General features: G+C 46.3%; 1 protein-coding gene across 1 annotated transcript in view; it reads right to left on the bottom strand.

Annotated features, from left to right (window-relative positions):
- TTC7A (tetratricopeptide repeat domain 7A) overlaps window positions 1-9,866 on the bottom strand; it is a 114,008-nt gene extending 104,142 nt beyond the window's left edge. The window contains exons 1-2 of the mRNA XM_052648388.1: window positions 9,683-9,866; window positions 995-1,158 (exon numbers count right to left, since the gene is read on the bottom strand). Coding sequence (XP_052504348.1) covers window positions 995-1,158; window positions 9,683-9,866 — 348 coding nt within the window. The remainder of the gene's footprint in view (window positions 1-994; window positions 1,159-9,682) is intronic.
- Window positions 9,867-27,702: the final 17,836 nt, after the last annotated feature.

Here is a 27,702-nt window from a genome sequence, read left to right as displayed (position 1 = left end):
GAGAACAGTCTCAAATAAAGTGCATGAGAATCACCGAGAGAGCTTTCTTAAATGCAGATTCTGAATCAGATTTTGTATTTTTTCCCTTATATTTATGTTTGTTTATGTGATTATTTTGGGTCTTTGTTGCAGCACGTGGGATCTTTAATTGCAGCAGGCAAACTCTTAGTTGTGGCATGTGGGATCTAGTTCCCCGACCAGGGATCAAACTTGGGCCCCTGCACTGGGGGTGCAGAGTCAGTCACTGGATCACCAGAGACGTCCCCGGATTTTGCATTCTTAACAGCTCCCAGATAATACCCAAACTATAGGCGGGTGGACCATGCTTTGAGCAGTAAAGGTCTAAAGAAAGTTGGGACTGTACCTCCCTCTATATCACTCAATGCCTTGCATTCAGCAGGTGCTCAATAAATGCATGTGGACTGAAACTGGATTGCCATGTTATGGAGTGCTTTCATTGCTAGACAACAGCATATTTGCCTGTTTCCAACTAGACAGTAGGCTTACTAGGTTTTATTTCCCTGAGACCCTCGAACAGGCCAAATGATCAGGGACAAAGTAGGTCAACCAAACACTGTGTAATAGAAATATACAACTTGGGCCACAAGTGTAATTTAGGTTTTTCTAGTAAAAATTTCTAGTCACATTAAAAAAGGTAAAAACAGGTGAAAATAATTTTAATAATATATTTTATTTAATACATTCAAAATATTATCATCTGAATATATAATCAATATAAATAATTAATGATCTTTTATATTCTCTGTTTTGTACTGTCTTCAAAATTCACTGTGTGTTTTACACTCACAGCACGTCTCAATCTGGATGAGCTTTGTGGCTAGTGGCTACTGTACTGAATGGCACTGGGTTGACCCTTAAGAGATACATGCTTCTCCAGCAATCAAATGACCCCGGCAAGGCTGGACAGCAGACAGGAGGGAGAAGAGAGGAGAGGCAGCCCCCAGCTTGGCGGGTAAAGGGCAGAACCGCTTACCGGCAGCTTCCCGTGGTTAAGGATGCTGCTCAGGTAGTTTCTGGCTTCATTCATCTTCGGCTCATTCTTCTCCAGCAGAGGGATGGAGTCTTTTATCATGGCATGGTTCCCCTTCAAACACTGCTCTAGGAGGGCCTCAGCCAGGAGCAACTTCCCCAAGTCATCTGGAAAACAGGGCAGGAGTAAGAGTCGGTACGCAAGGGCAGCAGTCCCCTTACCAGGGAGAGTGTGAAGACTGTACGCACCCAAGCACTCCCGCACCAGGCACATGAATGGTCCAGGTCTAAGAAAATAAAGACACAGATTCCACAAACTTTAACCAGCCTTTGAAGAGAAAACACAGACATTCTACCATGGTCACAGCACAAACTGCCCCCTTTGGTTTAATTTCTGCTGTGTAGCGGTTGAGGAGGTGGAGTTCCCAGGACTTGGAACAAATTCTGGAATTTCAGAATTTAAAATGACATAATCATATCCGTGCTCCACAGTGATAAGTTCTTACACCAAGAAGGAAGGTTTCCCAAACAACTGAAGAGGAAAATAAGCATGGTGGCTTACACATTTTAGGAGTTTAGTGCTCCTAACTTCCATGTAACCAGAATTGGTTTTCTCTGTTTTCAAGGTATTTGAACATGACCCTGGGAAAACCTGGGCTTCCTCAGTGGCTCAGCAGTAAGGAATCCTCCTGCAAGGCAGGAGACGTAAGAGATGTGGGTTGTATCACTGGGTCAGGAAGATCCCCTGGAGGAGGGCATGGCAACCCCTCCAGTATTCTTGCCTGAAAATCCCATGGACAGAGGAGCCTGGTGGGTCACAGTCCATGGGGTCACAGAGAGTCAGAGACAAACAAAGTGACTGAACATGGCACGGGACTGGGATAATCCAACAGCCAAGCAGAGCTAAGGTGGGAAGCAGATTTACTGGTGTAGCAAGGCAAATCCTTGAACATCTTCAGTACCTGGCACTTTCTGGAGTTCTCTCACATACGCTAGCTCGTCTATAGACCTCACTACTTGGCTAGTGATTTTATACTGCTTGGTTTAATTTGCCGTCTCCCCAGTAGCACTGAAAACTTCAGTCTTGGGGCCACCACATTCCTACTTACATCAGAGGCAACCTGGGTGAGGTGGGAGCCAGGTGCTCAGGGTGCAGGGTTTGAGGTTGACGGTGATTTAGGGAGAGCCTCAGGTGGCTGTGCTCGGTGTGACTGGCTCGTGGCCCAGTCCCTTTGAATAGAGCAAGGACCACTGAATATAGGCGCCCAATAAATATTAGCTGCTGAGTGAAACAGATCCTTGCCGCTCCCCCATGGGGAAGCCGTGGGGCTTGGGGACTCCCATGTGGATCCAAAATGCCTCCAGGAAGGTGAGCTCAGTCCCACGTCCTCTAGAGCTCTTCCTGCTGCTAGGATGGCATTCTCAGACCTACTCAGAAAGCCACCCACTCCTTACTCTCAGGACCACTGCAGTTTGCTCACAACTCAAAGCCACGGGTATACAATTGCCTGTCCCTGAGTAAGAGTCTTTCTCCATAAGGGAGATGCCCTACAGAAAGTACCCCGGAAGTCCAGACCCGGGAAAGCTGCCACACGACACGAGCCCTCTGAGTATGCCACAGCCTACAAGCCCATTCTTTGCTATCGACCTCATGGTTTCTAAAATTAACATTTGGACAAAATGGGCAAAAATGATGGCTCAAACTATCATCCATTGCTGGTGCGGCAAAAGTTGGTGGAACCTCTATAAAGTACAATTTGGTGACATATGTTAAAATTATTCCTTGCACATTCCATTGACTCAGCAATCCCATGGCTACAGACATCCTCAAACATGTGTAAAACCACTGACATATAAGGCCATTCCTGCAATGTTGTTTATAATAGCAGAAAACTAGAGACAACTTTTATGTCCATAAAGAGGAGTCTGATTAAATAAAGCAAGATACATTCATTCAAAGGGACACTGTACTACCATATAAAGAAATTAGGAAGTTCTGTATGGGTCATTATGAAATGAACTTCAAGATACACTGATCAGAAAGTGGAGCACACACAGTGGGCCACTGTGCATTTATGCATAAAAATACACAAAAGAATAACATAAATCTGCTAACTCTGCTGCTTTATGGGGAAGAGGCAGAAATGGAGGGAGGCTTTTCACTCTTTTGGTCACCTCTGGAAGATTGACCCATGTGAATATATTGTCCAATCAAAAATAAAATTTAAACCAACCCAAGAATAAAGGGAAATATCCTACGTTTCCAAAATCTTCAGGCAGGAAGGGAAGTGAGCTGCTTAGAATTGGGTGCCTGAGCAGCATTTCTGAGCTGTGGGCCACCAGGCAAGTTGCTGTCCCCTTCTAATGTGTAAAACTTGAGGCAGAGTTAGGAACCTGCTACTTCCCAGGGAGGAAACAGCAACCCACCCCAGCGTTCTTGCCTGGAGAATTCCATGGACAGAGGAGCCTGGAGGGCTACAGTCCATGGGGTCGCAAAGACCTGGAGAAGATGGAGGGACTGAGTGCACACGCAATTTTCCTGAGAACCGAAACCCTTCCCAGGCTCCGCCTCCTGCGCTGGTCCCGCCCCTCTGCTGCCAGGAGCACCTGGGCACACAGCTCCCGCCCCAGGTCTGCAGCCCAGCCGCTGGACCACCAGGTCCTGCCTCAGCCACTCAACTGCCCAGCCCAGAGCTCCCTGGATCCTTTCTTTTCATGCCACAAGAAACCAAGTCCTTCCAGGCAAACCTCAATCTTGAAATACTCTCCAGGGCCCATCAGTTCAGTTCAGTCGCTTAGTCGGGTCTGACTCTTTGCGACCCCATGAATTTTAGCATGCCAGGCCTCCCTGTCCATCACCAACTCCCAGAGTTTACTCAAACTCATGTACATCGAGTCGGTGATGCCATCCAGCCATCTCATCCTCTGTCATCCCCTTCTCCTCCTGCCCCCAATCCCTCCCAGCATCAGAGTCTTTTCCAATGAGTCAACTCTTCGCATGAGGTGGCCAAAGTACTGGAATTTCAGCTTTAGTATCATTCCTTCCAAAGAACACCCAGGGCTGATCTCTTTTAGAATGGACTGGTTGGATCTCCTTGCAGTCCAAGGGACTCTCAAGAGTCTTCTCCAACACCACAGTTCAAAACCATCAATTCTTCGGCGCTCAGCCTTCTTCACAGTCCAACTCTCACATCCATACATGACCACAGGAAAAACCATAGCCTTGACTAGACGGACCTTTGTCGGCAAAGTAATGTCTCTGCTTTTGAATATGCTATCTAGGTTGGTCATAACTTTCCTTCCAAGGAGTAAGCGTCTTTTAATTTCATGGCTGCAATCACCAGCTGCAGTGATTACCTCTCCTCAAAATAATGAAACTGTCCTCGAAACACATCCTGCTCAAAGTGTGGTCCATGGGCTGGGGTAGGTCTGTGCATGTGTTTGACCCAGCCCTGCAGGTGAGTGCAGAAATTTATAAAGTATGTTTAGAAACACCAATAATCATGTAACAGAATAACTGCTGAATCAAATACTAAAAAACTGGGGGTGAGTGGGTATCAGTTTATATATTTTAAGGAAATATCAGAGCACAACAGATTGAGAATCTAAAAAAACACACAAAACCCCAAATCCAGAACATAAAACTGAGCCTTCAGCACAGATAGCTTGAGAAGCACTACTCTAAAACACAAGAGTGCCTTTTACTGCCAAAGGAGGCTGACGTTTGCTGAGGGCTCATTGAATACCTGGTGGCTCAGCGGTAAAGAATGCCAATGAAGGAGACGCAGGAGATGCGGGTTCGATCCCTAGTCAGGAAGATCCCCTGGAGGAGGGCATGGCAACCCACTCCAGTATTCTTGCCTGGAAAATCCCATGGACAGAGGAGCCTGATGGGTTACAGTCCATGGGGTTGCAAAGAGTCGGACACAACTAAGGACGCACGCACGTACTGAGTATCAGGTACTTTATCATTTAGTATCATTTAATCTGCACAGCTCTGAAAGGTAGAAATTATACTCATTTTATAGGTGACAATAGAGATGCAATACTGTTATGGTCACAACCCACCATAACGTAACGCAGCCAAAGAACAGTCTGTCTTCCCCACATCCCACGCAGAGCAGAGCCTCTGATAGTCTGGAAATGAAGAACAGTCTAAGGAGCTGTAAACAGTAGGTCAAAAGCTAATTCCAAGGTCAAGAGTAAGAACAGTTCTTACTGTTACGCACTTGTGAGTTACAGACTATTTTGTAAATTAACACTCCGGGTCCTTCTCCAGAACCTTTGCCCTCCCTCTTCACTCCCTGCTCAGTCTCTGTTTTTCCACTTAGACAGTCAAAGTGGATGTTGGGATTTACTTTCTTTTCTTCCTTGTCCGACTCTCCTCCCTGCTCCACACTTTCCATCCCACTGTCCTCAAGTGGTCAGTCTATGGAGCTGAAGGCTATTCTAGGTTTTCAGTTGTTAAATAAGGATAGAGGTAGATGGAGGCTCTCCTATCCTTCTCCAAAGGTAAAACAAATTGCTCTTTATCATTTTAGTGTCTCACATCTACTCCCTATCCCAGGTCGGGTTAAGTGTTCCAGCTTTTCCCTTCCCAGGGCATGAGAAAGGCCTTTCTCACAGACAGTGCCACAGACTCTGACAGCCTGGCTCTTGATTCTGGCAGCCCAGCCCAGCGCAGCCCTCTGCCTTAGCAGAGGCACAAAGGAAGCCTCTACTTAGTGGCCCCCCAGTCTTCCCACCTTGTTTTGGAGGCCTCTGGGGCCAACTTCCTTTCCATTCTTGCCCCTCTCCAGGCCTCTCAATGGGTGACAGGTCATAGGGACCCACTTCAAGGATGCCAGCCTCCTCCCCAGAACCCATACTTTCAGGGCAGAGCTCCCTTCTCTTCCACTTGTCAGTTCAGTCAGGAAAGCTGGGTCCAGCCAGCGGGCCAGGTGCTCAGATCAGCCCCTTCCCTCCTGGTCCAAAGGGGACACAGTGGTCTCTGCAACTGCTCACTTCACAGAACTGCAAAGGGTGGGACCTTCCAACCACAGCAAGAGGAGGAAGAGGGCACAACTCGTGACAGGCCACCTGCCTCAAACACACTCCCTCTAGCTTCAACTGAAAAAAAAACAGCTCCGAACAATCGCCAGGTTTTTTTAATCACTAATTTAAAAGCGGGATAACTACAGATTAAGAGACTCAAGCTGAATGGAGAGTGTGGCAGAAGTGACTAAAGGCAGTACAGTAAGAGAATATCAGAATTTAGGTGGCTGCAATAATAATATGGTAGTTTTATTTTTCAAGAGTTATTATTTAATAAATAAATACTGAAATAGCAATGTGGGGGATAAATGGGCCAGGGTACAGCTCAAACAAGACTATTCATGAGTTTGTGATTACTGACACTGGTTGATGGATACATGAAATTCATTTTTCTACTTTTTTGATGTTTAAAAAATTTTTCATAATAAAGGTTTTTTTTTTTTCTTTTTTTTAACCACTTGGATGGGTCTTTTGTTTCTATATGAACAAACCCCATTACAGTTAGCCACACTCTGGGGTTCCCCTGCTGCATCCTGACCAAATCTAAACCGGATATGTTTGAAAGAAAATGTACAAACAGTAACAACACGTTTCCCCCTGGGCAGGTGGTGGGGAGCAATCTCCCTGGACAGGAAAGGGCGGTATAAGGGCCCCTTTGGGGGGAGCATCTCCTGATCCTTCACTCCTTCATCTCTGACCAGAAAGAGGGCCCCCCTCCAGCTGGGTCTTCCCTTCCTGCTGCCTGGAGTGAAACCCAGGCTCTGGGAGCTATTCTTTGGTTCTGGAGGAAACCCCACAGATACAGTGGGGCCTCAGTCTGTAAAGCAGGGTTCAGCCGGGGTTCAGCTTCCTCCCGTCTCCCAAATTATGTCATTATGTTGATGCTTCTGGTCCTTGTCTGTAACAATCTAATCGACCAGGTGGGACTTTTAAGAATCTCCCTTTTGAGCTGCAGGGGGGCGGGGTCAGTCCCAACACCTCAAAAAAACAGGCTGCTAGTCCTTCCAGTGATCAAGGAACTCAGTGGAGAAACAACCAAAACAGCAGACAATCCAAAAATGCCCTACACATGGGCTTTGGAAGTCACTTGTTTTCCTTCCTTGTCTGTGTCTGTGTGTGTGCATTTTGGAATAAGTGTATCTAGATTTAACAGTGGGAGAAGATCACTCAAAATTGGCAGTAAAGACCCCACTGCCCCCAGCCTCCCTCTTTGGGCTGGCCAGTACTCACTGTGAAGCCCAGCCAGGCTTCACACTGTCCCTAGTAGACCTGGTGGGTGAGACTCATGTTTGGGTACACATTCTCTGCCACATACTACTCATTATGTGACCTTTGTGGGCCTTGGTGTCTAAAGTGGGGACAATCATTCCTGCCTTCCCACTGGGCTGTTTACCAAAAAAGTTTGTTCAAATAGAAGCACTTTATAACTACACATACCATTTATAACTATGCCATGCCAGTGCTTCCCAATAATGCTTCATAGCATATGGTCATTTGAGAAATGTGTTTATACTCTAATCTGGGCTTGAATATCACTGGCAGGTGAGCACATGAAAGGCTCTGAGAAGTCCTACAGTTTTAAAACATCAGTTTAACCATATTGAATCTATTAAGCCTAATGTCTTAGCTTTTGGGATTCCCCAAACTCTTTTGTCCTGCAATACCAGTGACTTAATTAATCAACCTCCTTGAGATGTCTGAAGAACGGCTTAGGAAGCACAGCCCTGTGGAGCCTCCAGGAGGCCCCGGTTCGTTTCGTGGGCCCAGCATGTTTCTCTGTGGTGCTGTCAACCACATTCAGATTCCCATGTACTGTCCAGGCCCCAGTGCCCTGGCATGGCTCAGTTTCCCTTCCACCCTCACCAGCCCCACCCTACCACATCACCCTACACAGGGGACAGAGGGAACCTGAAATTTATCAATCCTTCCCTGGAAGACAGATGCCCATCAGTTTCTTCCACATGCATCTTTAGCTCTGGCCAATGCAACTCACTGCCACATTCAGACCTACTTGAGAGTCTCAGACCAACTGTCCATCCCTGCCATCTAGCTCCCTCAGTGTCCATCTATCCTTCCTCCTCACCAGGAAACAATACTCTGCCTTTCCCAACACCAGTTAGAGGCCAGCACCGGTTCTGCTCTTTCCTGAAACCTCCCCTTTCTCTGAGCTCCACAGTCTAACACACAATTGCCCTCTGATCACCCCTCTGCGTCCCATCCATTTTTGTCAGGTCTTCAAGCTCGGTTTTTGTGTAATACATCCTTGAGAGGTAATGGTGCAAGTAGTTAAAAGGAGTACTCAGAAATCTGGGTTCAGGAACTTCCCTGGCAGCACAGTGGATAAGAATCCGCCTGCCAATGCAGGGGACACGGGTTCCATGCCCGATCCAGGAAGATTCCACATGCCGCGGAGCAACAAAACCGATGCACCACAGCTACTGAGCCAGTGGTCTAGAGTCCAGGAACTGCAACTACTGAAGCTCTTGTGCCCAGAGCCTCCTCCACAACCAGAGAAGCCACTGCAATGAGCCGGTGCATCGCAACTAGAGAGCAGCCCCAGCTCTCCACAACGAGAGAAAACCCACAGGCAGCAGCGAAAGCCCTGCCCAGCCGATAAATAAGTTGTAAAAAAAAAACCAACCTGGGTTCAAAACCTGGTTCCACCACTTACTGGCTGGATGATAAGTTGCTTAAGTAATCTGTGCCTCAGTTTCCTTGTCTGAAAAAGGCAAACAGGAGTACCTGCTTCATGGGGTTGTTGGAGAAATTAACGAGTTGATTACAGGGCTTAGACACTGGCACACAGTAAGTAAGCAAGTTACTTATTTACTGATATTATTATTATCATTCTGTCTCCTTACAGAGCCTTCCACGGGCTGGGCAGTCCTTAAAACTTTATATCTGTATTGATTTACTTCCTGCCTCCTTCCACAAAGGCTCTGAAGTTGGCTGAGCACAGAGAGGGCTCAGGCAGGGCTCGCTGGGCTGAGCTGAAGGTACGAGGAACAGGATTCGAGGTTGGAGACTGGGGCGGGGTGCTCCCCACCGACACATCAGGCTTCTTTCCCGCCCCGGCACAAGAGCCCAGCCCAGCCAAACCAGCCCTACTGCTAAAGTCACCGACTGCAGGGCTAGAGGCGTCCTGAACCAGAACATGGAAGAGGAAACTAAGGCTTAACCAGTCCTCTTTCCCACTTCACCACTCCACCTTGGCGCTCGTGAAGCCCCCAACCGTACTGGCTGTGCAGAGCTTCACTGTCAATTTGACAGGGGAAGAAGGGGAGGGCAAAGAGAGACAGTCTTCACCTGACAGAGCTTAGGAACCGGAATGGGGGTTGAAGGGGTAGCGCAGGGGTCCAGCCCACGCCCTGAGCTGATATGTGTTGGTACCACCATTTCACAGTAGTCGGAGTAGCCCACAAAATCGGAAACGGCAGACAGCAAAACCCGTTTCTCTTCCCCAAAACACCCTGCACGTGAGTTTTCTCCTGGGGCAGAACCTTCCCAAGTACCCTGGCTGTTCCTAACATCAGCAACGCAGGACGAGTAATACCGAAAGCAGCCACCTCCCGCCCCAGGCAGTCGGGGCCCGCTTCCTGGAGGAGGCGGCGCCTTTCGCGCGCTCCGCGCTTGTGAACCGGCCCCTTCCCTTACTCACCGGTGTCCAGAGAGGTGAACCCGGCGCTCGGGCTGCCTCGCCGGCCGCCTCCGCCGCCCAGCATGACTAGCGCCTGCATCTGCCGAACCAGCTCGGGCATGCGGTCCCAGTGGCCCTCGGCGCGGCAGCGCTCCAGCTCGCTCTCCATCTTCAGGTGGGAGCCGTACGCGCCCTTCGCAGCCATCTTCGAGCGGGCGCAGTCATGGGAGGTGCGGCCGAGAAGTGGAGACCGGGCCGGGGGCGGCGTCCCGGCTGGGGCACACACGCGGGCGGGGTCGACGGGGGCGCGAGCTGCGGCCGGGGCCCGGGTGGCAGCGGGGGCCCGGGCAGCAGCAGGCGGGCAGCAGCCGCAGCACCCAGCGCACCGCCCGGCACCTCCGGGCTGGGACTCCGGCTGCGCGACCCGGACGCGTCCAGGAGCAGCCTCCGCCTCTGCAGCAGCAGCTCCTGGCGCCGTTGCCGCCGCCGCTGCTGCAGCTGCTGCCACAACCCCCGCCCTGGGCCCGGGCGCCGCCAGCAGCGGGCCCGCCCCCGGCCGCAGCTCCACCCCCGCGGGGGCGTGGCGCGGCCCCAGCGAGCCAGGCGCGCGGGCCGCCAACGCGGCCAGAGCAGCCAAGCGCGCGCTAGGCGCTCGCGGCCGCACCGGCGCCACCCCCGCGCCGCCGCCGCCGCTGCCGACTCGGCGCTCACTTTAATACCGCACCGAGCCCCGGCGCCCGGGGGCGCCTCGCTCCCCACCCCCTCCCCATCCCATTGGGGCTCTTGGCCTGGGAGACCCCCGCCCCGACGACCCTGCTTTGTGTGGTGGCCCCGTCACCACCGCTGCCCCGGCACGTCACAAATCCGGGGAGAGGCCCCCCGACCGGTAGCTCCCAACTCGGAGAAGGAGCCTCCCCGGGAAGCCACCGGCAGCCGCCCGGTTCCCGCCCTGCTGGGCCGCGCGAGTCTTGCGCGCCAACCCCGGGACGCTCTGGAGAACCCGCTCGTTGCGAGGCCCCCGACTCTCGGGATGCCTCCCCTGCGAACGATTTGTACGTTCTTTCTTCAGAGTGGAGTTCCTCTTTTCAACCTGTCTCTCCACCCCAGCTGGCAGGCCTTTTCCTCTGCAGAATCCTGTTGCCCTGGATTTCTTAGACGTTTTAAGCCATTTCTCCAACTTGGTATTTACTTATTTCTTAATTCTAGTGTATAAAGACTACTTTGATCAAAGCTGTACCGAGCTCTTAGCAGGACTTAGCCCTGTGCTGTGAGTACTAAGTTCAAAGGATTACAAGGCAGGCGGCGTAGACGGGGGAGGCAGACCTACAACCCTTTGAGACCCGTTTATGGTGGCCCCGCTTCCGGGTACAGCCCAGGGTGGGGATGGAGGGCATCACGCAAGACCAAAGCGACAAAACAGGATTATTTAAGTGACAGTGCATGGCACAGACCGAAGATTCCAGAAGACCGGAGAGTCAGAGCAAGCTTTTGAGTATAGACCTCTAAGAGCTAGAAGATGCACACACCTTCTTCCCCAGCCCCTGCCTGATACGTAACCCTGGGAGTGAGATTGACCACTTTCAGTGTCAGGAGACTCGCCACTTCGTGCTTCTGGACAACTGTAACCCGTGGGAAATTTTTGTGAAGTGGAGCTCAGGCGTCTGGGCCCTTTGTCTCTGCAGCCACAAGGGGGCGTCTGTTGAAGGCAGCCTCCCTGCGCCCCCCGCCGATATCCTACTGCTTCAGTGTTAGTGGGTCCGTCGTGTGGTCTGCAGCCCACCAGACTCTTCTGTCCATAGAATTCTCCAGGCAAGAATACTGGCGTAGGTAGCCATTCCCTTCTCCAGGGGATCTTCCCGACCCAGGGACTGAGCCCAGGTCTCCTGTACTGCAGGCGGTTTCCTCGCCATCTGAGCCACCAGGGAAGCCTGCGGCTGCTGCTGCTGCTGCTAAGTTGCTTCAGTCGTGTCCGACTCTGTGCGACCCCAGAGACGGCAGCCCACCAGGCTCCACCGTCCCTGGGATTCTCCAGGCAAGAACACTGGAGTGGGTTGCCATTTCCTTCTCCAGTGCATGAAAGTGAAAAGTGAATGTGAAGTCGCTCAGTCGTGTCTGACTCTTTGCCGACCCCATGGACTGCAGCCCACCAGGCTCATCCGTCCATGGGATTTTCCAGGCAAGAGTACTGGAGTGGGGTGCCATTGCCTTTTCCAGGGAAGCCCTAGATGTCCTCTTCTCCAGGTTCCAAATGCAGCTCCATTCCTTGCTTGGGAGGCAGAATTCCTCAGCTTGACTGCTGCTCTAGGGTCTGACCTGAGCTTCTAGAGATGAGGAGATAGATGGAGGAAAAGGGGGTGGCTTTGGCATTTACTCAATTTATGCAGACTCCTTTTGGTTACCCTTTGGCTGCCCTTGCTCGTCACCAGAACCAGATGTCACTTGGAGAGAGTTGTGTGTGTCCTTTGGATGGAGGCGGCCTGAGGACACCCTGTGATTTGCCCGTCTGGCATTCCTGAGTCAGCCCTAGGGCAGCCAAAGAAAAGCAGAGCTGATAAGAGGAATCCTAACAAAATAAGGAAAACCTCTTCTCCCTCTTTTCTCTCCAATCCTTTGCTAAGCCTGCCCCCCAGGTTGCTGGACTCCAGGGAACTATCTGAGGCATGCGTGTTCAGATCATGTTGGGGTCAAACTGTTATTTGGGCTTTCTTGGTGGCTCAGATGGTAAAGAATCTGTCTTTGATGCAGGAGACCTGGGTTCGGTCCCTAGGTCGGGAAGATTCCCCTGGAGGAGGGCATGACAACCCACTCCAATATTCTTGCCTGGAGAATCCCATGGACAGAGGCGTCTGGCAGGCTGCAGTCCATGGGGTCACAAAGAGTCAGATACAACTAAGCAACTAACATGTTCTTTGACGGGAGCACCGATATTTGTGTGGGCCTGGGGCACTGGCAGGAGGAACATAGCAGGATGTTGAAAACTTAACGAACACAAACACGTGCTGGACCCCCTTAGAGCTGTTTTCCAGAAGGGTCAAGACCCTAGCCCAATAGTCACCACTGTCTCATGGGAGTAAGAGGCTGCAGAAACAAGAACAAAGAACAACCATGATCCAATCAGTAATATTTTACAAAATCAGTGGCAAATATAAGTGTAGATGTTGTTTTTAATTAATTTTTAATAATCTGGAATCTCCCAAATGAGAGTTTAAGACACATCCTGATAAAGAATGCTGTCATTGCCAGCTCAGAAATGCTGCCAAAATAACTTGCTGATCAGGTGAAGGAAGCTGAGTTCATTGCTTACCAGAGAGGGAGAGTACTGCCTAGACAATCTTTGCAGCATCTCAGAGAAGGGAAGGAAGTTAGCAGGAGGTAAATCGACTTAATGAGAAATGTGTGTTTTCAGGGGGCAACAAAGATGGTACAGCACAAGGGACCGTCTGGTTTAAAGGAGACTCTTACAGCCAAGCCAGTAGGAGACTGTTCCTTTAGCTGCTGCCCCTGCGCAGAGTGGGAAGTTCTTGCCACTGGATCATCAGAGAAGCTAAGCTACTAGTGTTTATTCTCATGAAGTTAAGGTCTCGGTGAGATCTCTTACTGACTTGTAGTTGGGCTTCCCTGATAGCACAGACGGTAAAGATTCTGCCTGCAGTGCCAGAGACCGGGTTTGATCCCTCGGTTGGGAAGATTCACCTAGAGAAGCGAATGGCTACCCACAAAGAGTTGGACACAACTGAGAGACTGACATAACACTAGGCCCAAAGTAAGAGGGTTTTGAACAGTTCATTTGAACTAAAAAATAAGTTTATGTTTGTTCTCAGAGAAAAGACTTGGTTACCAGGAACTTGGGTAAGTCAAATAACGGTGTGGGAGCATAAGAAAACTTGGAAACACAGCCCACAGTGGCCAGTGAGACTCAGTTCAATTCAGTCACTCAGTTGTGTCCAACTCTGCAACCCCATGGACTGCAGCATGCCAGGCTTCCTTGTCTATCACCGACTTCCAGAGCTCACTGAAACTCATGTCCATCGAGTCAGTGATGCCATTATGAGGATTCATCTCAAGAATCCTCATAATTATCTCTTAGTTGGCTGGGAAGCTTTTGCACAGCTGGTTGTCTGGAGTAAGAGATTTATCTCATGGGATAAATCCTATCTTAGGTCGTGCACTGTCCTCTAACAAATTGTTAACGTCTCTCTGAAACCCATATGCCCTCTCTGAGCTAAAAGTAAACAGATGCATCAGCCTCAGAGCCAGCCTCATCTTTGGAACAAGAAAGATTATCTACATATTGGCTAAGAATAGGATCACAGGGCAAGTTAAAGCTCCAGAGGCCCTGGTTGAGGATTTGTGAAAAGTAGGAGGGCACATCAGAGGCTGAGGCATACCAGTCCAGGTATGTTGATTTTTCTTGGAGAAGACAGGTATTCACTTTTAACTTAAAGGCACACCAAGGAAAGCACAATTGTGTTCCACAGTTGTCCACCACATGCCCAGTTCACTTAGACCTTGAGGATGAAACAGTATTTGAGTTTGGTTCTAAAGGGAAATGGAGAGTGACATTAATATTTATGGCCCCAGGGAACTATTAATAAGTGAATCTATGCTCTTGCCCACTGGGTTTTTTGACTGGGGAAATATGAGCATTACAAAGACTGGGATGAAGTATGAAGACTCCTTTCTCTTTGTGGCCTTTGACTATTAGTTTTATTCCTTCCTTAGTGCCTTATTTTAAAGGCTGTTGGGCAAATTTGCATAGAGGTTTAGGTGGGTCAGTCTGAACTGAACACCGTGCATTTAGTTCCAGTAAACTGTAAGTGGAATTGTTTGCCCACAGGAGAACTGCAGTCTATGCTTGATTTACCACCAAAAGTACTGGTAAATCAATATTCACCTTAGCCAGGACCTCATTATGAACAGGGAGGTCCTCGGGGACTGAAAGGAAGAGGCCATCAGGAGAGCATTTAATGTGGCAATTCCATTCACACAGTAAATCCCTTGCTATTCAGTTAATGAGTATAATGTCACAAAGGAGAAAAGAACAATCCTTGGTTAAAAGTACAGGGTGATGGTTAAGTGCTGGGGCCTAGGGAAGGTGTGGTGAGAATTATCAGATAGATTCCTGACCACATAGTTTGTTGAATCCAAGGAGAGGGTTGTTTCAGCAGGTCCCCGGCTTATGATGATGCAACTTCTTCCACCTTTAAGACAGTAGAAAAGTGATACCTATTTGGTGGAATCTACACTTCAAATTTTGAATTTTGATCTTTTTACCAGGCTAGCAAAATGCAGTAAGATCCTCACTAGATCCTTTGTGTTAGATAATTTCGCCAAACCATAGTCTATTGTAAATTCTGAGCATGTTTAAGGGCATCAAGGCTAAGCTATGATGGTAGGTTTACAGAATGGATTTTTGACTTAATATATTCAACTTACGATGGGTTTATTGGAATATAACCTCTTTATAAGTTGAGGAAAATTTATATAATAGTGCTCAGATTCAAGATTGTTGTTATTGTGATGAAATCAGTCAAAGTTGTAAGATTGCCTTTTAATTTTTAGACAAGTGTTTCCTTGTGGGTTTGCAGGTAGAATGGGAAACTGGACACCTTCACTGATAATTTTTTTAATTTCTTTTCCCTTTAGTCTGTTAGTTCTAGGGCTCTTTTAAATAGAGCTCTTCCAAGGTTTTGGAGATCTGGCCATGGGCCTATTTCCCACCCTACTTGTTGCTTGCATATTAAATCCCCTATTTCTGCTTTGAGGCAATTTATAAAAAAGATGAGAGGGAGAGCCAGGGTCCCAGCTGCTTCAAGATTTACTACTGAACCCTCCCACTACATTTTAAAGAACCTATCCCTAAAGTCTCCATCAGACTTCTCTTTTTTTGGCTTGAAGAACTGAATCAGAGCACACACTATTTTCACAGAAAAGACAGAGAATAGCTTCCAAAAGACCTTGACTCACATCTGCAGTGTTTCTAAGTCACTTCCTTTTCCTGTTCAAGTCAAGGTCTTTTAAGTCATCATTGGAGGTTCTGACCTTTTCACTGAACTTTTTGCAACATATGAACTAATTGGTATATATCTGGTCACCCTGGATTATATGTCCCTCAAACTAATCTGAATTTCTCTCCACTGTTCTCCTTATCTTGTCTAGGCCTTGGAAAGTCTTTGACAATGGCTTTCAGCTGAGAATGGAACCAGAGCTTAAATTCACTATTGGCAGTTTTCTCTGTGCTGAAGAAGGTTTACCTTGAAGAGATAAGTAAGGATAGGGTTGGACTTCCATGGTAGTGCTAGTGGTAAAGAACTTCTGGAGTGGTAAAAACCCACCTGCCAATGCAGGCAACATAATGCGGGTTTGATCCCTGGGTCAGAAAAATCCCCTGGAGGAGGGCATGGCAACCCACTCCAGAAGTCTTGCCTAGAGAATCCCATGGACAGAGGAGCCTGGTGGGCTACAGGCCATAGGTCACGAAGGATCAGATGCAACTGAAGTGACTTACACACATGCACGCAAGGTTTGGGGTATCTGGTGGGCTAGGAGGGAAGAAGAGTGGGTCAGAGGGAGAGATGGGGCAGTAGGAGGTAGAAGAATGTGGGATAGAGGAAGAGGAATAGTGTGTTTGAGTTGTGATTTGTGGGAGATCTAAAAGACACATGGTTTTAAGTTCAGATTTTTCTTTTGCTTTGGCCAAGGAATCTGTTAAGGAGGCGATTTTAGAATCCAATTTTTTTGGATTCTTCCTCATGCTAATAAAAAAAAAGACCGTTGGATATTTCAGTTGTGTTCCCTTTTCCTTCAAAGACAATTATCAAGTGGATAACTTTATCAAGTGGATAATTTTGTTCATGTCCAGAGTTCTTACAGTGGTCACTGTAATTCCGAAGCATCCTTGGTAAAATGATGCTATTTAGAAAGATAAGTGCACATATTTGGGCAATAGCATAAATACCAGTAAGAAGCGGAAGTTGGGCCCAAGGAAGACATGAACTGAGGTTTACACTAAGAGAACCCCCAAGACAGCCTGGGAATGTCAGTGGGGAGCTGCTTGTGCATCCTGTAGCTTGGGGCCCTTGACCTCACAGCTCGACCTTATCCAATTGAAGCGCTGATGAATTTACAGCTCTCAGCAGCTGAAAGGTGTATGGAGACCTCTGTTGATCCAAACTCTCACAGACAAAATGAGTCTGAAGAATGTTCTCATAAGGTGTTGATCAGTATCCTGAGACTAAATTTGCCCTGGGCGGGCTTAGGGATGGACTTATTGGGACCCACACTTGTCCTCTTCACCATAAACTCTATTCTTGTAGATGCACAACAATAAATGACCAGGGTTGATATAGACAAATAGTTGGCTGATTAGTGATAAGGTAGATATCCACCAAGGAGAAAAAAACTTCCAAATATGGTCTGGTAATCAAAGAATTCCTAAAAAGGGTTCCTAATTGATAGGAGGCAAAACAGACTCAGCACTTGGGGAGCTCAATAAAAAAGAGACTTAAGAAATTGGAACTCGGGCCCAGGGCAAGCCTTACATCCCTCACTAGTGATGTCTGGAAGACACCCAAGGGGCTTGAGCGCCTCAGAGGAGCACATTATTTTTGAATCAAGGGTTTTTCGCTCCAGTGGTGAAGGGTGTCTCCATCCGATTTTGGTGGGCTTTGACAATTGAATGGTGGCTCCCTGAAAATACCCTCAAAAGAGCTCTGTGATAATGTAAAGCCAAATTTGTTCTCATCACAGGAAGGGAGAACACAACTCTGCAGAAGCATAGCAGCATCTAGAATGAGGAGGCAGAGTTGGGATTTATGAAGCGTTGGGGTCTATTTGAAGGCAGCTCTTCCAGTGCAGGTAGCTTGATTGGGAATTGGCAAGAATCATCATGTAGTAGTTGAGGATTATTGAGCAGGGCAACGGGAGGGTTTTGAGGCATGGATTTCAGTCTTAGAGAGTGATTGGATACAAACTAAAAAATTGCAAAGTTCCTTTATATGTTTTTCTTCTTGAAATTGCTGCAAAAAAAAAAAAATGATATTTACAACTTTTACTATCCCAGGCAAGAGTTTCCTGCAACAGAAAAGTCAAGTCAGTGTCAACAGTAAGCTGTCAGGATGTTCAGTTCTTTCTATGCACTGACTCAAAGATGTGTTCTGTATGATTATTCTGACATCCCCTTGAAGCCCGCATCAAATCCATTGCTATTTATACTAGCTATCACAGTGCCCATGAGTCATTAGGTCATCTAGAGGGACAGACGGCCTGGGGAGGAGATGTCCTCCCACCTATTACTCCAGCCTCTTCTTTCATACTATTGTGTTTACCATTTGGGGTTCCCAACAGGAACCCTAAAGATACTAAATTTGAGTCAACAGTCCCTTCATCCACCCAGACCTCAGGGTATGTGATGTAGAACAGAATGGCAACTGCCTTCCCAATTTTCTGTAGTTGTAGCCCAAATTCTCATATACAGAATCCAACTTTTACTTATTAGCATAATTACTGGCTCATAGCGTTTCTAGTCCGTGATGTAACTCATGTCTTAATTATTAGCGCTGTGAACTGGCCAGCCCGGCCAGCCCTCCTACAATGTTGACGTGAATTCTGCCAGAGGCTGACTTGCATGGTCAGTCTTTCCCTTTATAGCTGCCATAAAATCTAGGGGGTGATCATTAAGTAAGGGAAAGAGACCATAGAAAAGCAAGTTTCAAAACCATGAATTCTTGTGTTTGTGCATGTTAGGCACTTAGTAATTATGCTTATTTTATTTTATTTTCCCGTTTTATTGAGATATAACTGAAATACAACACTGTGTAAAGTTAAAGCATATAGCATCATGATTTGACTTATATACATCCATTTAATGAACATACATCATCTCACAGAGATACAAAAGAAAAAAAAATATTTTTTCCTTTTGATAGTTCTTAGGGTTTACTCTCAACAACTTTCATATGTAGCATACCGCAGTGTTAACTGTCCTTATCATATTGTACATTACATCCCTTGTTGCTGCTTAGTTGCTCAGTCGTGTCCGACTCTTTGCGACCCCGTGGACTGTAGTCCGCCATTACATCACATCCCTAGTGCTTATTTATATTATAACTGAAAGCTTATACTCTTTGACTGCTTTCATGTAGTTCCCCCTCCCCTCTGCTGTGTTGTTAGAATCCTAGAAATCTAACGTTTCCCCATGCTGGGGAGACGAGGGCTCTGGGTGTCTCCTGTCCCCACCCACCCACTTCATGGTCTGGATACCAGCGCCTCCCTCCGTGCACATCCCTCTCTCCCGTCAGCCCCATCTGTTCTGTTCCCTGGTCTCCCAGGCGACTCCTGCCTCTTCTTGGTAGCTTTGTGTCAGCCTGTACGACTGCAGTGGTGGTTCCCCTCCCAAGAGGGGTGGTCCGTGCTTCCTCCCAGCCTGCCTTGTACTGATTCCCTGCCCAGGTGCTGCCATCCTGGGGCGAGAAGTTAGCCCTACCCACCAGCTGTGGTTTAATCACTAAGACATGTCCGACACTTTTGCCACCCCATGGACTGTAGCCTGCCAGGCTCTTCTGTCTGTGGGATTTCTGAGGCAAGAATCCTGGAATGGGTTGCCCTTTCCTTCTCCGGGGGATTTTCCCAACCCAAGGATCGAACCCACGTGTCCTTTACCACCATTCTTTGGCCACCAGGGAAGCTAGGCTGCATTAACATACAATCACTCAAAAATCTCAGGACTTTCAACCAACACAGTTTACTTCTCCTTCATGCTGCCTGTTCCATCCAGATTGGCTGGGTTCTTTTCCACATTGTTTTCACAGTGTGACTCAAGCTATCAGAACAGTCAGTCTAGAGCATTGACAACGCTTATGACAGAGGGAAGAGAGACAGCATGGTAAACTGTATGTAAAACTCCTGCCTAGGTGTGACGTATCACACTTCTGTAAACGCTTCATTGACTGGTGCAGAAAATACAGCTAAACTTGACTCCAATGCCCAGAGGTAGGCAGTAAATCTTTGTGAGTACTAGTATGGTATCCAATATTTTATTTTCTAGAATAGAAAATAACTTTTTGAAATAGAATCTTAGCTCATTAATTTTAACCTTTGTTATTTTCTAATATATGCATTTGAGACTATAAATTTCCCTTTATCAGCTGTTCCCCATGAATATTATTCTAATTTTCTTTGTGACACCTTATTTAACCTATGTGGTATTTAAAAGCACTTCTTAATATCCAAATAAATGTGGAGTTTTTAAAATTTTTTCCTAGTGTCATTGCATTGTATCAGAAAATATGATTTGTATACTTTCAAATCTTAGACTTTTTTTAGACCTCATTTCTGCTTTCAACTACAAGGTCTGGGTAGAGGACCTAGAGCCTCAGATGAGACCCTGGCCTTGGCCAACACTTTGACTTCAGCCATGTGATATTCTGAGTAGAGAACCTATTTGATCCTTGCCTGGACTTCTCATCAACAAAACTGTGAGATAATAAGTGGATGTTGTTTTAAGCTGCTAAGGTTATAGTAATTTGTTAGGCAAAAGTAGAAAATTAATACAGTATTTCTGCTAGTGGGTAAATCACTCAGTTTTTATTTGTCTAAAAATGTCTGCTCATGTTTATTCTTAAAGGACCTTGTAGCTAGATGTAGAATTTTGGACTAGCAGTTTTCTTTTAGCACTTAGAAGGCAGTCCATTGTTCTCTGGTTTCCATTGTTGCTGTTGAGCAACCTCTCTAACTGTTTCTTCTTTGGAAATAATCTTTTTTTCTCCTCTGCTTATCTTTTTTTTTTTTTTTTCAGATTTAATGTGCCAAGAATAGATTTATTTTGTTAACTTTTCTTGGGGTTTTTTGCTTTTCTTGATTCTGAGCTTGACTTCTTTCATCAGTTCTGGAAAATTCTTAATTATCTTCAAAATTGTCCCTGCTCATTCTCAGCTCCAAGTAGACTTATCCCAGCTAGATATAAATAAGAGCTTCTCTCTGTATTCTGTGTCTGTTGTGTTTGCTTTTGTGTTTTCTGCCTTGTCGTCTCTTCTTCCTTCTAGGTAGCTTCCTCTACCAAGTTTCCTGATTCATTGATTGTTTCTTCTCATGTATCCAAACTGCTGTTAAACCCAACCCTTGAGTTTTTTAAACACCTATTATATTTCTTTGTTCTCAAGCTTGTATTTGATTCTCTTTCCAATCTGCTACTTGGTTACTCTCCTGTTTCATCACAGAGGGAAACCTTCCTTGGCTCCCCCATCCTCACATCAGACTGTGTACTCCCCTCGCCCACTGTGTGTTGCCACGGCAACATGGGCTCTGCCAGGCATTCACTGTGTTTCTTACATTCTCTCTCCAGCTAGACTGTAAGTATCTTGAGGATAGAGACTATCACTTACTGTGTGTATCCAGCATTTGTCACAGGACCTGGTAACAGCAGTCACTCCATAAATGTTGTGGAACTCAACTGAACTTTACTTAAAGAAAACTCCTTGACCATCAAACATTTACACTTTGAAGAGACGGAAAAACTTCGGTTAAGTCTCCACTACTTACAACTACTCTTTGTGTGAGGAGATTCTTCTACAGAGAGAATGCTGCTGCTGCTGCTGCTGCTGCTGCTGCTAAGTCACTTCAGTCATGTACGACTCTGTGCGACCCCATAGACGGCAGTCCACCAGGCTCCCCGTCCCTGGGATTCTCCAGGCAAGAACACTGGAGTGGGTTGCCATTTCCTTCTCCAATGGGTGAAAGTGAAAAGTGAAAGTGAAGTCGCTCAGTCCTGTCCGACTCTTAGCGACCCCATGGACTGCAGCCTACCAGGCTCCTCCGTCCATGGGATTTTCCAGGCAAGAGTACTGGAGTGGGGTGCCATTGCCTTCTCCAAGAGGGAATGCTAAGAGATGCTATTTCTGCATCCAGGCTGATGAGAGGAAAGAGCAGAAGGCAAAACAGACAAGGAAATAAGAGGCACCTCAGGTGAGTGAATTCTAGGAATGAAGAGAAATTATTGGACAAGCTCAAATGTTTCCAAACTGTGGAATTACCCAGACCTCCAAAGAATGAGGGGCTCTTGCTGACATCTGAATGGCACTGTTTCAGTATATCTAGGAACTTAAGGCAGAGTGGTTTCTAAGAAAAGAATCTTTTATAACCAGTGTGCTGAACACACAGAACTTGTGGGTTGTATTCATCAAAGCCACTTTATTTTTGTCTTCCATTGCCTTTTTAAAAATTGAGGTATAGTTGATATATATATATCAACTATATCAAAATATATAATATTTTATGTTTCAGGTATAAAACATAGTGACTCACAGTTTTTTAAAGTTATATTCCCTTTATGGTTATTATAAAATATTGGAAATAAAATTATAATATATAAAATATTGCACTATATAGCCTTGTAGCTTATTATACATAATACATAGAAGTTTATACCTCTTAATCCCCTACCTCTGTCCTGCTCCTCCCTCCTTCCCTCTCCCCACTGGTAACCACTAGTTTCTTCTCTCTATCTGTAAGTCTGCTTCTTCTTTGATTTACTAGTTTGTTTTATTTTGTACTTTCACATATAAGTGATATCATAACAGTATTCGTCTTTCTCTGTCTTAGTTCACTTAGCATAAGTCCATCCCTTCCATGGCTTTTGTGAGGGTTTAGGATGGTCTTTTCCTGGCCATGTGTAAAAATCCTGTTAAGCTTGTAAATTTTTCTGGGTACCCTTTGTTAAAAGTCCAAGGGTCACAAATAAAGACTTAATTACTTAGTATTTAAATCCTCATTCAAAGATAAGATTTCTATCTTACTTCCCCAAAGCTAGGGCCAATGGCAGGTGGGTAGTCTGCAGCCTCAGGGAGGGTTGTGTTCAGTTTTCCAATGAGTCAGCTCTTCGCATCAGGTGGCCAAAGTGTTGGAGTTTCAGCTTCAGCATCAGTCCTTCCAATGAACACCCAGGACTGATATCCTTTAGGATGGACTGGTTGGACCTCCTTATAGTCCAAGGGACTCTCAAGAGTCTTCTCCAACACCACAGTTCAAAAGCATCAGTTCTTCAGTGCTCAGCTTTCTTCACCGTCTGCCATAGGTCCCTGGCAAATGTTTAAACGTGACTCCTGGGGGCTTTCATGGAGTCCTGGGAGACTCCCATGCTGGGTTTCTCAGACCCAGCTCCCTCTCCTCCTGTCCCTCTGCTTCCCACAGCCTATGCCTGAGCATCTGCCTCCTGGCCCCTAACTGCTAAGTCTCTTTTTTCCTCATAGGTCACCCTCTTGGTCAGGCTTCACCGGGGGTGGACCTTGCCTCTGCCTCTTCCTCATCTAGTCCCCAGGATTCTAGTCTCCTTTGATCTGCACTCAGAATGTAGAGCAGTTTGCGCCCAGATGCACTTCTTTTTGCCAAGGGTGCTTAATTTTCCAGGGCCAGCCAGGACCTGAGCAGAGTATGTGCCCCGTGGCAGAGGCCATGTCACGCTCCCGCAGTGCTCAGTCCCCTTGAGACCCCTCTCACTAGACTTGAGGCGAGGGAGCAGGTGGCTCCTTAGATTTTCCCAAAGAAATCCTACCCCCAAAACCTCCCCCCTGAAACCTTCCCTTCTTCTGACTCTTCTTCTCTTCTCTCTGAGTGAGGGGTCAAGAGACAGGTAACCAGATTTTGACATTTCTTTTGAAGATCTGCATTTTTGTGGTCCACTCACACCTTACTAACATCTTCCCTGGTGGCTCAGATGGTAAAGCGTCTGCCTACAATGTGGGAAACCCGGGTTCAGTCCCTGGGTCAGGAAGATCTCCTGGAGAAGGAAATGGCAACCCACTCCAGTATTCTTGCCGGGAAAATCCCATGGACGGAGGAGCCTGGCAGGCTACAGTCCATGGGGTCGCAAAGAGTAGGACACAACTGAGCGACTTCACTTTTCACACCTTACTTTGACTATCAGTAACTATCATATCTTAGCATGTCAATAAAAATTTCCAACCTAACATCCTTTGTTGTACTTTTTTTTTTTACTGGAATTAAAACATCATTATTCTTTTTTCCAGTTATAAAATTAATGCATCAGTTCAGTTCAGTCACTCAGTCATGTCCGACTCTTTGCTACCCCATGAATTGCAGCACGCCAAGCCTCCCTGTCTATCACCAGCTCCTGGAGTTCACTCAAACTCATGTCCATCAAGTCCATGATGCCATCCAGCCATCTCATCCTCTGTCATCGTCCCCTTCTCCTCCTGCCCCCAATCCCTCCCAACATCAGGGTCTTTTCCAATGAGTCAACACTTTGTATCAGGTGGCCAAAGTATTGGAGTTTCAGCTTTAGCATCAGTTCTTCCAATGAACACCCAGGACTGATCTCCTTTAGAAAGGACTGGTTGGATTTCCTTGCAGTCCAAGGGACTCTCAAGAGTCTTCTCCAACACCACAGTTCAAAAGCATCAATTCTTTGGCGCTCAGCTTTCTTCACAGTCCAACTCTCACATCCACACATGACCACTGGAAAAACCATAGCTTTGACTAGATGGACCTTTGTTGGCAAAGTAATATCTCTGCTTTTCAATATGCTATCTAGGTTGGTCATAACCTTCCTTCCAAGGGGTAAGTGTCTTTTAATTTCATGGCTATAATCACCATCTGCAGTGATTTTGGAGCCCGAAAAAATGAAGTCTGATACTGTTTCCACTGTTTCCCCATCTATTTGCCATGAAGTGATGGGACCAGATACCACGATCTTAGTTTTCTGAATGTTGAGCTTTAAGCCAACTTTTTCACTCTTCTCTTTCACTTTCATCAAGAAGCTTTTTAGTTCCTCTTCACTTTCTCCCATAAGGGTGGTGTCATCTGCATATCTGAGGTTATTGATATTTCTCCCAGCAATCTTGATTCCAGCTTGTGCTTCTTCCAGCCCAGCATTTCTCATGATGTACTCTGCATATAAGTTAAATAAGCAGGGTGACAATATACAGCCTTGATGTACTCCTTTTGCTATTTGGAACCAGTCTGTTGTTCCATGTCCAGTTCTAACTGTTGCTTCCTGACCTGCATATAGGTTTCTCAATAGGCAGGTCAGGTGGTCTGGTATTCCCATCTCTTTCAGAATTTTCCACAGTTTATTGTGATCCCCACAGTCAAAGGCTTTGGCATAGTCAATAAAGCAGAAATAGATGTGTTTCTGGAACTCTCTTGCTTTTTCCATGATCCAGCGGATGTTGGCAATTTGATCTCTGGTTCCTCTGCCTTTTCTAAAACCAGCTTGAACATCTGGAAGTTCATGGTTCACATATTGCTGAAACCTGGCTTGGAGAATTTTGAGCATTACTTTACTAGAGTGTGAGATGAGTGCAATTGTGCGGTAGTTTGAGCATTCTTTGGCATTGCCTTTCTTTGGGATTGGAATGAAAACAGACTCTTTCCAGTCCTGTGGCCACTGCTGAGTTTTCCAAATTTGCCGGCATATTGAGTGCAGCACTTTCACAGCATCATCTTTCAGGATTTGAAATAGCTTAACTGGTACTATCACCTCCACTAGCTTTGTTCTAGTGATGCTTTCTAAGGCCCACTTGACTTCACATTCCAGGATGTCTGGCTCTAGGTGAGTGATCACACTATCGTGATTATCTGGGTCATGAAGCTCTTTTTTGTATTGTTCTTTTGTGTATTCTTGCCACCTCTTCTTAATATCTTCTGCTTTTGTTAGGTCCATACCATTTCTGTCCTTTATCGAGCCCATTTTTGCATGAAATGTTCCCTTGGTATCTCTAATTTTCTTGAAGAGATCGCTAGTCTTTCCCATTCTGTTGTTTTCCTCTATTTCTTTGCATTGATCGCTGAGGAAGGCTTTCTTATCTCTCCTTGCTATTCTTTGAAACTCTGCATTCAGATGCTTATATCTTTCCTTTTCTCCTTTGCTTTTCACTTCTCTTTTTTCACAGCTATTTGTAAGCCCTCCTCAGACAACCATTTTGCTTTTTTGCATTTCTTTTCCAAGGGGATGGTCTTGATCCCTGTCTCCTATACAGTGTCACTAACCTCCATCCATAGTTCATCAGGCAGTCTGTCTATCAGATCTAGACCCTTAAATCTATTTCTCACTTCCACTGTATAATCATAAGGGATTTGATTTAGGTCATACCTGAATGGTCTAGTGGTTTTCTCCACTTTCTTCAATTTAAGTCTGAATTTGGCAATAAGGAGTTCATGATCTGAGCCACAGTCAGCTCCTGGTCTTGTTTTTGCGGATTGTATAGAGATTCTCCATCTTTGGCTGCAAAGAATATAATCAGTCTGATTTTGGTGTTGGCCATCTGGTGATGTCCATGTGTAGAGTCTTCTCTTGTGCTGTTTGAAGAGGGTGTTTGCTATGACCAGTGCGTTCTGTTGCCAAAACTCTATGAGCCTTTGCCCTGCTTCATTCCGTATTCCAAGGCCAAATTTGCCTGTTACCACAGGTGTTTCTTCACTTCCTACTTTTGCATTCCAGTCCCCTATAATGAAAGGACATCTTTTTTGGGTGTGTGTTCTAAAAGGTCTTGTAGGTCTTCATAGAACCGTTCAACTTCAGCTTCTTCAGCATTACTGATTGGGACATAGATTTGGATTACCGTGATATTGACTGGTTTGCCTTGGTAGCAAACAGAGATCATTCTGTCGTTTTTGAGATTGCATCCAAGTACTGCATTTTGGACTCTTTAGTTGACCATGATGGCTACTCCATTTCTTCTAAGGGATTCCTGCCCACAGTAGCAGATATAATGGGATCTGAGTTAAATTCACCCATTCCAGTCCATTTTAGTTCACTGATTCCTAGAATGTTGATGTTCACTTTTGCCATCTCCTGTTTGACCACTTCCAGTTTGCCTTGATTCATGGACCTAACATTCCAGGTTCCTATGCAATATTGCTCTTTAAGCATCGGACCTTGCTCCTATCACCAGTCACATCCATAACTGGGTATTGTTTTTGCTTTGGCTCCATCCCTTCATTCTTTCTGGAGTTATTTCTCCACTGATCTCCAGTAGCATAGTGGCCACCTACCGACCTGGGGAGTTCCTCTTTCAGTATCCTATCATTTTGCCTTTTCATACTGTTCATGGGGTTCTCAAGGCAAGAATACTGAAGTGGCTTGCCATTCCCTTCTCCAGTGGACCACGTTCTGTCAGACCTCTCCACCGTGACCCACCCATCTTGAGTGGCCGCATGTGGCATGGCTTAGTTTCATTGAGTTAGACAAAGCTGTGGTCCGTGTGATCAGATTGGCTAGTTTTCTGTGATTGTGGTTTCAGCGTGTTTGCCCTCTGATGCCCTCTTGCAACACCTACCATCTTACTTGGGTTTCTCTTACCTTGGACGTGGGGTATCTATCTCTTCACGGCTACTCCAGCAAAATGCAGCCGCTGCTCCTTACCTTGGACAAGGGGTATCTCCTCATGGCCGCCCCTTCTGACCTTGAACATGGAGTTAATTAATGCATGCTTCTTATAAAATTGAACTAATGCATAAATGTAAAAGAGTGTAGTGGCCCAGGGCTATCCCACCTCCCAGAGATAATTCAAAGATAGGACTTTGCAGTATACCTTTCCAGACCTTTTTTTTCTTTAACACACTTGCCCTTTTTGTTAATAACTAAAATGGGATTGTAACATACATGAACTTCAAAGAGCCTTTTCCCTACCACCGTAAGGATATGTAAGCCCTCCCATCACCTATATACCTAAAACTATCTTGGAGTGGAATAGGAGAAAAGAGAAAAGCTGAGATACTGAGAAGTTACCAGGATAGACTGAGGATCTAAAGGGACAGGTTACATTATTTAATTAAACTGTGATTTAGTGGAGCGGACAAATTTAGTTTTTTCTCACTTTCCACCAAGATAGCAGCTTTAGAGGAAATGAGATCAGTTATATAAAACCAAAGGGCTGCATTTGTGTTTCACACTAGGGAGTATTAGGTAAATTTTCAAATCCCTCCTACAAATGATATCTTCCCTGTAGCTCAGATGGTAAAGAATCTGCCTGCAATGCAGAAGACCTGGGTTCAATCCCCGGCTCAGGAAGATCCTCTGGAGAAGG

This window comes from Budorcas taxicolor, chromosome 11 (assembly GCF_023091745.1).
Source record: "Budorcas taxicolor isolate Tak-1 chromosome 11, Takin1.1, whole genome shotgun sequence".
NCBI lineage: Eukaryota > Metazoa > Chordata > Mammalia > Artiodactyla > Bovidae > Budorcas > Budorcas taxicolor.
This window is presented reverse-complemented; position numbering and strand designations above follow the sequence as displayed.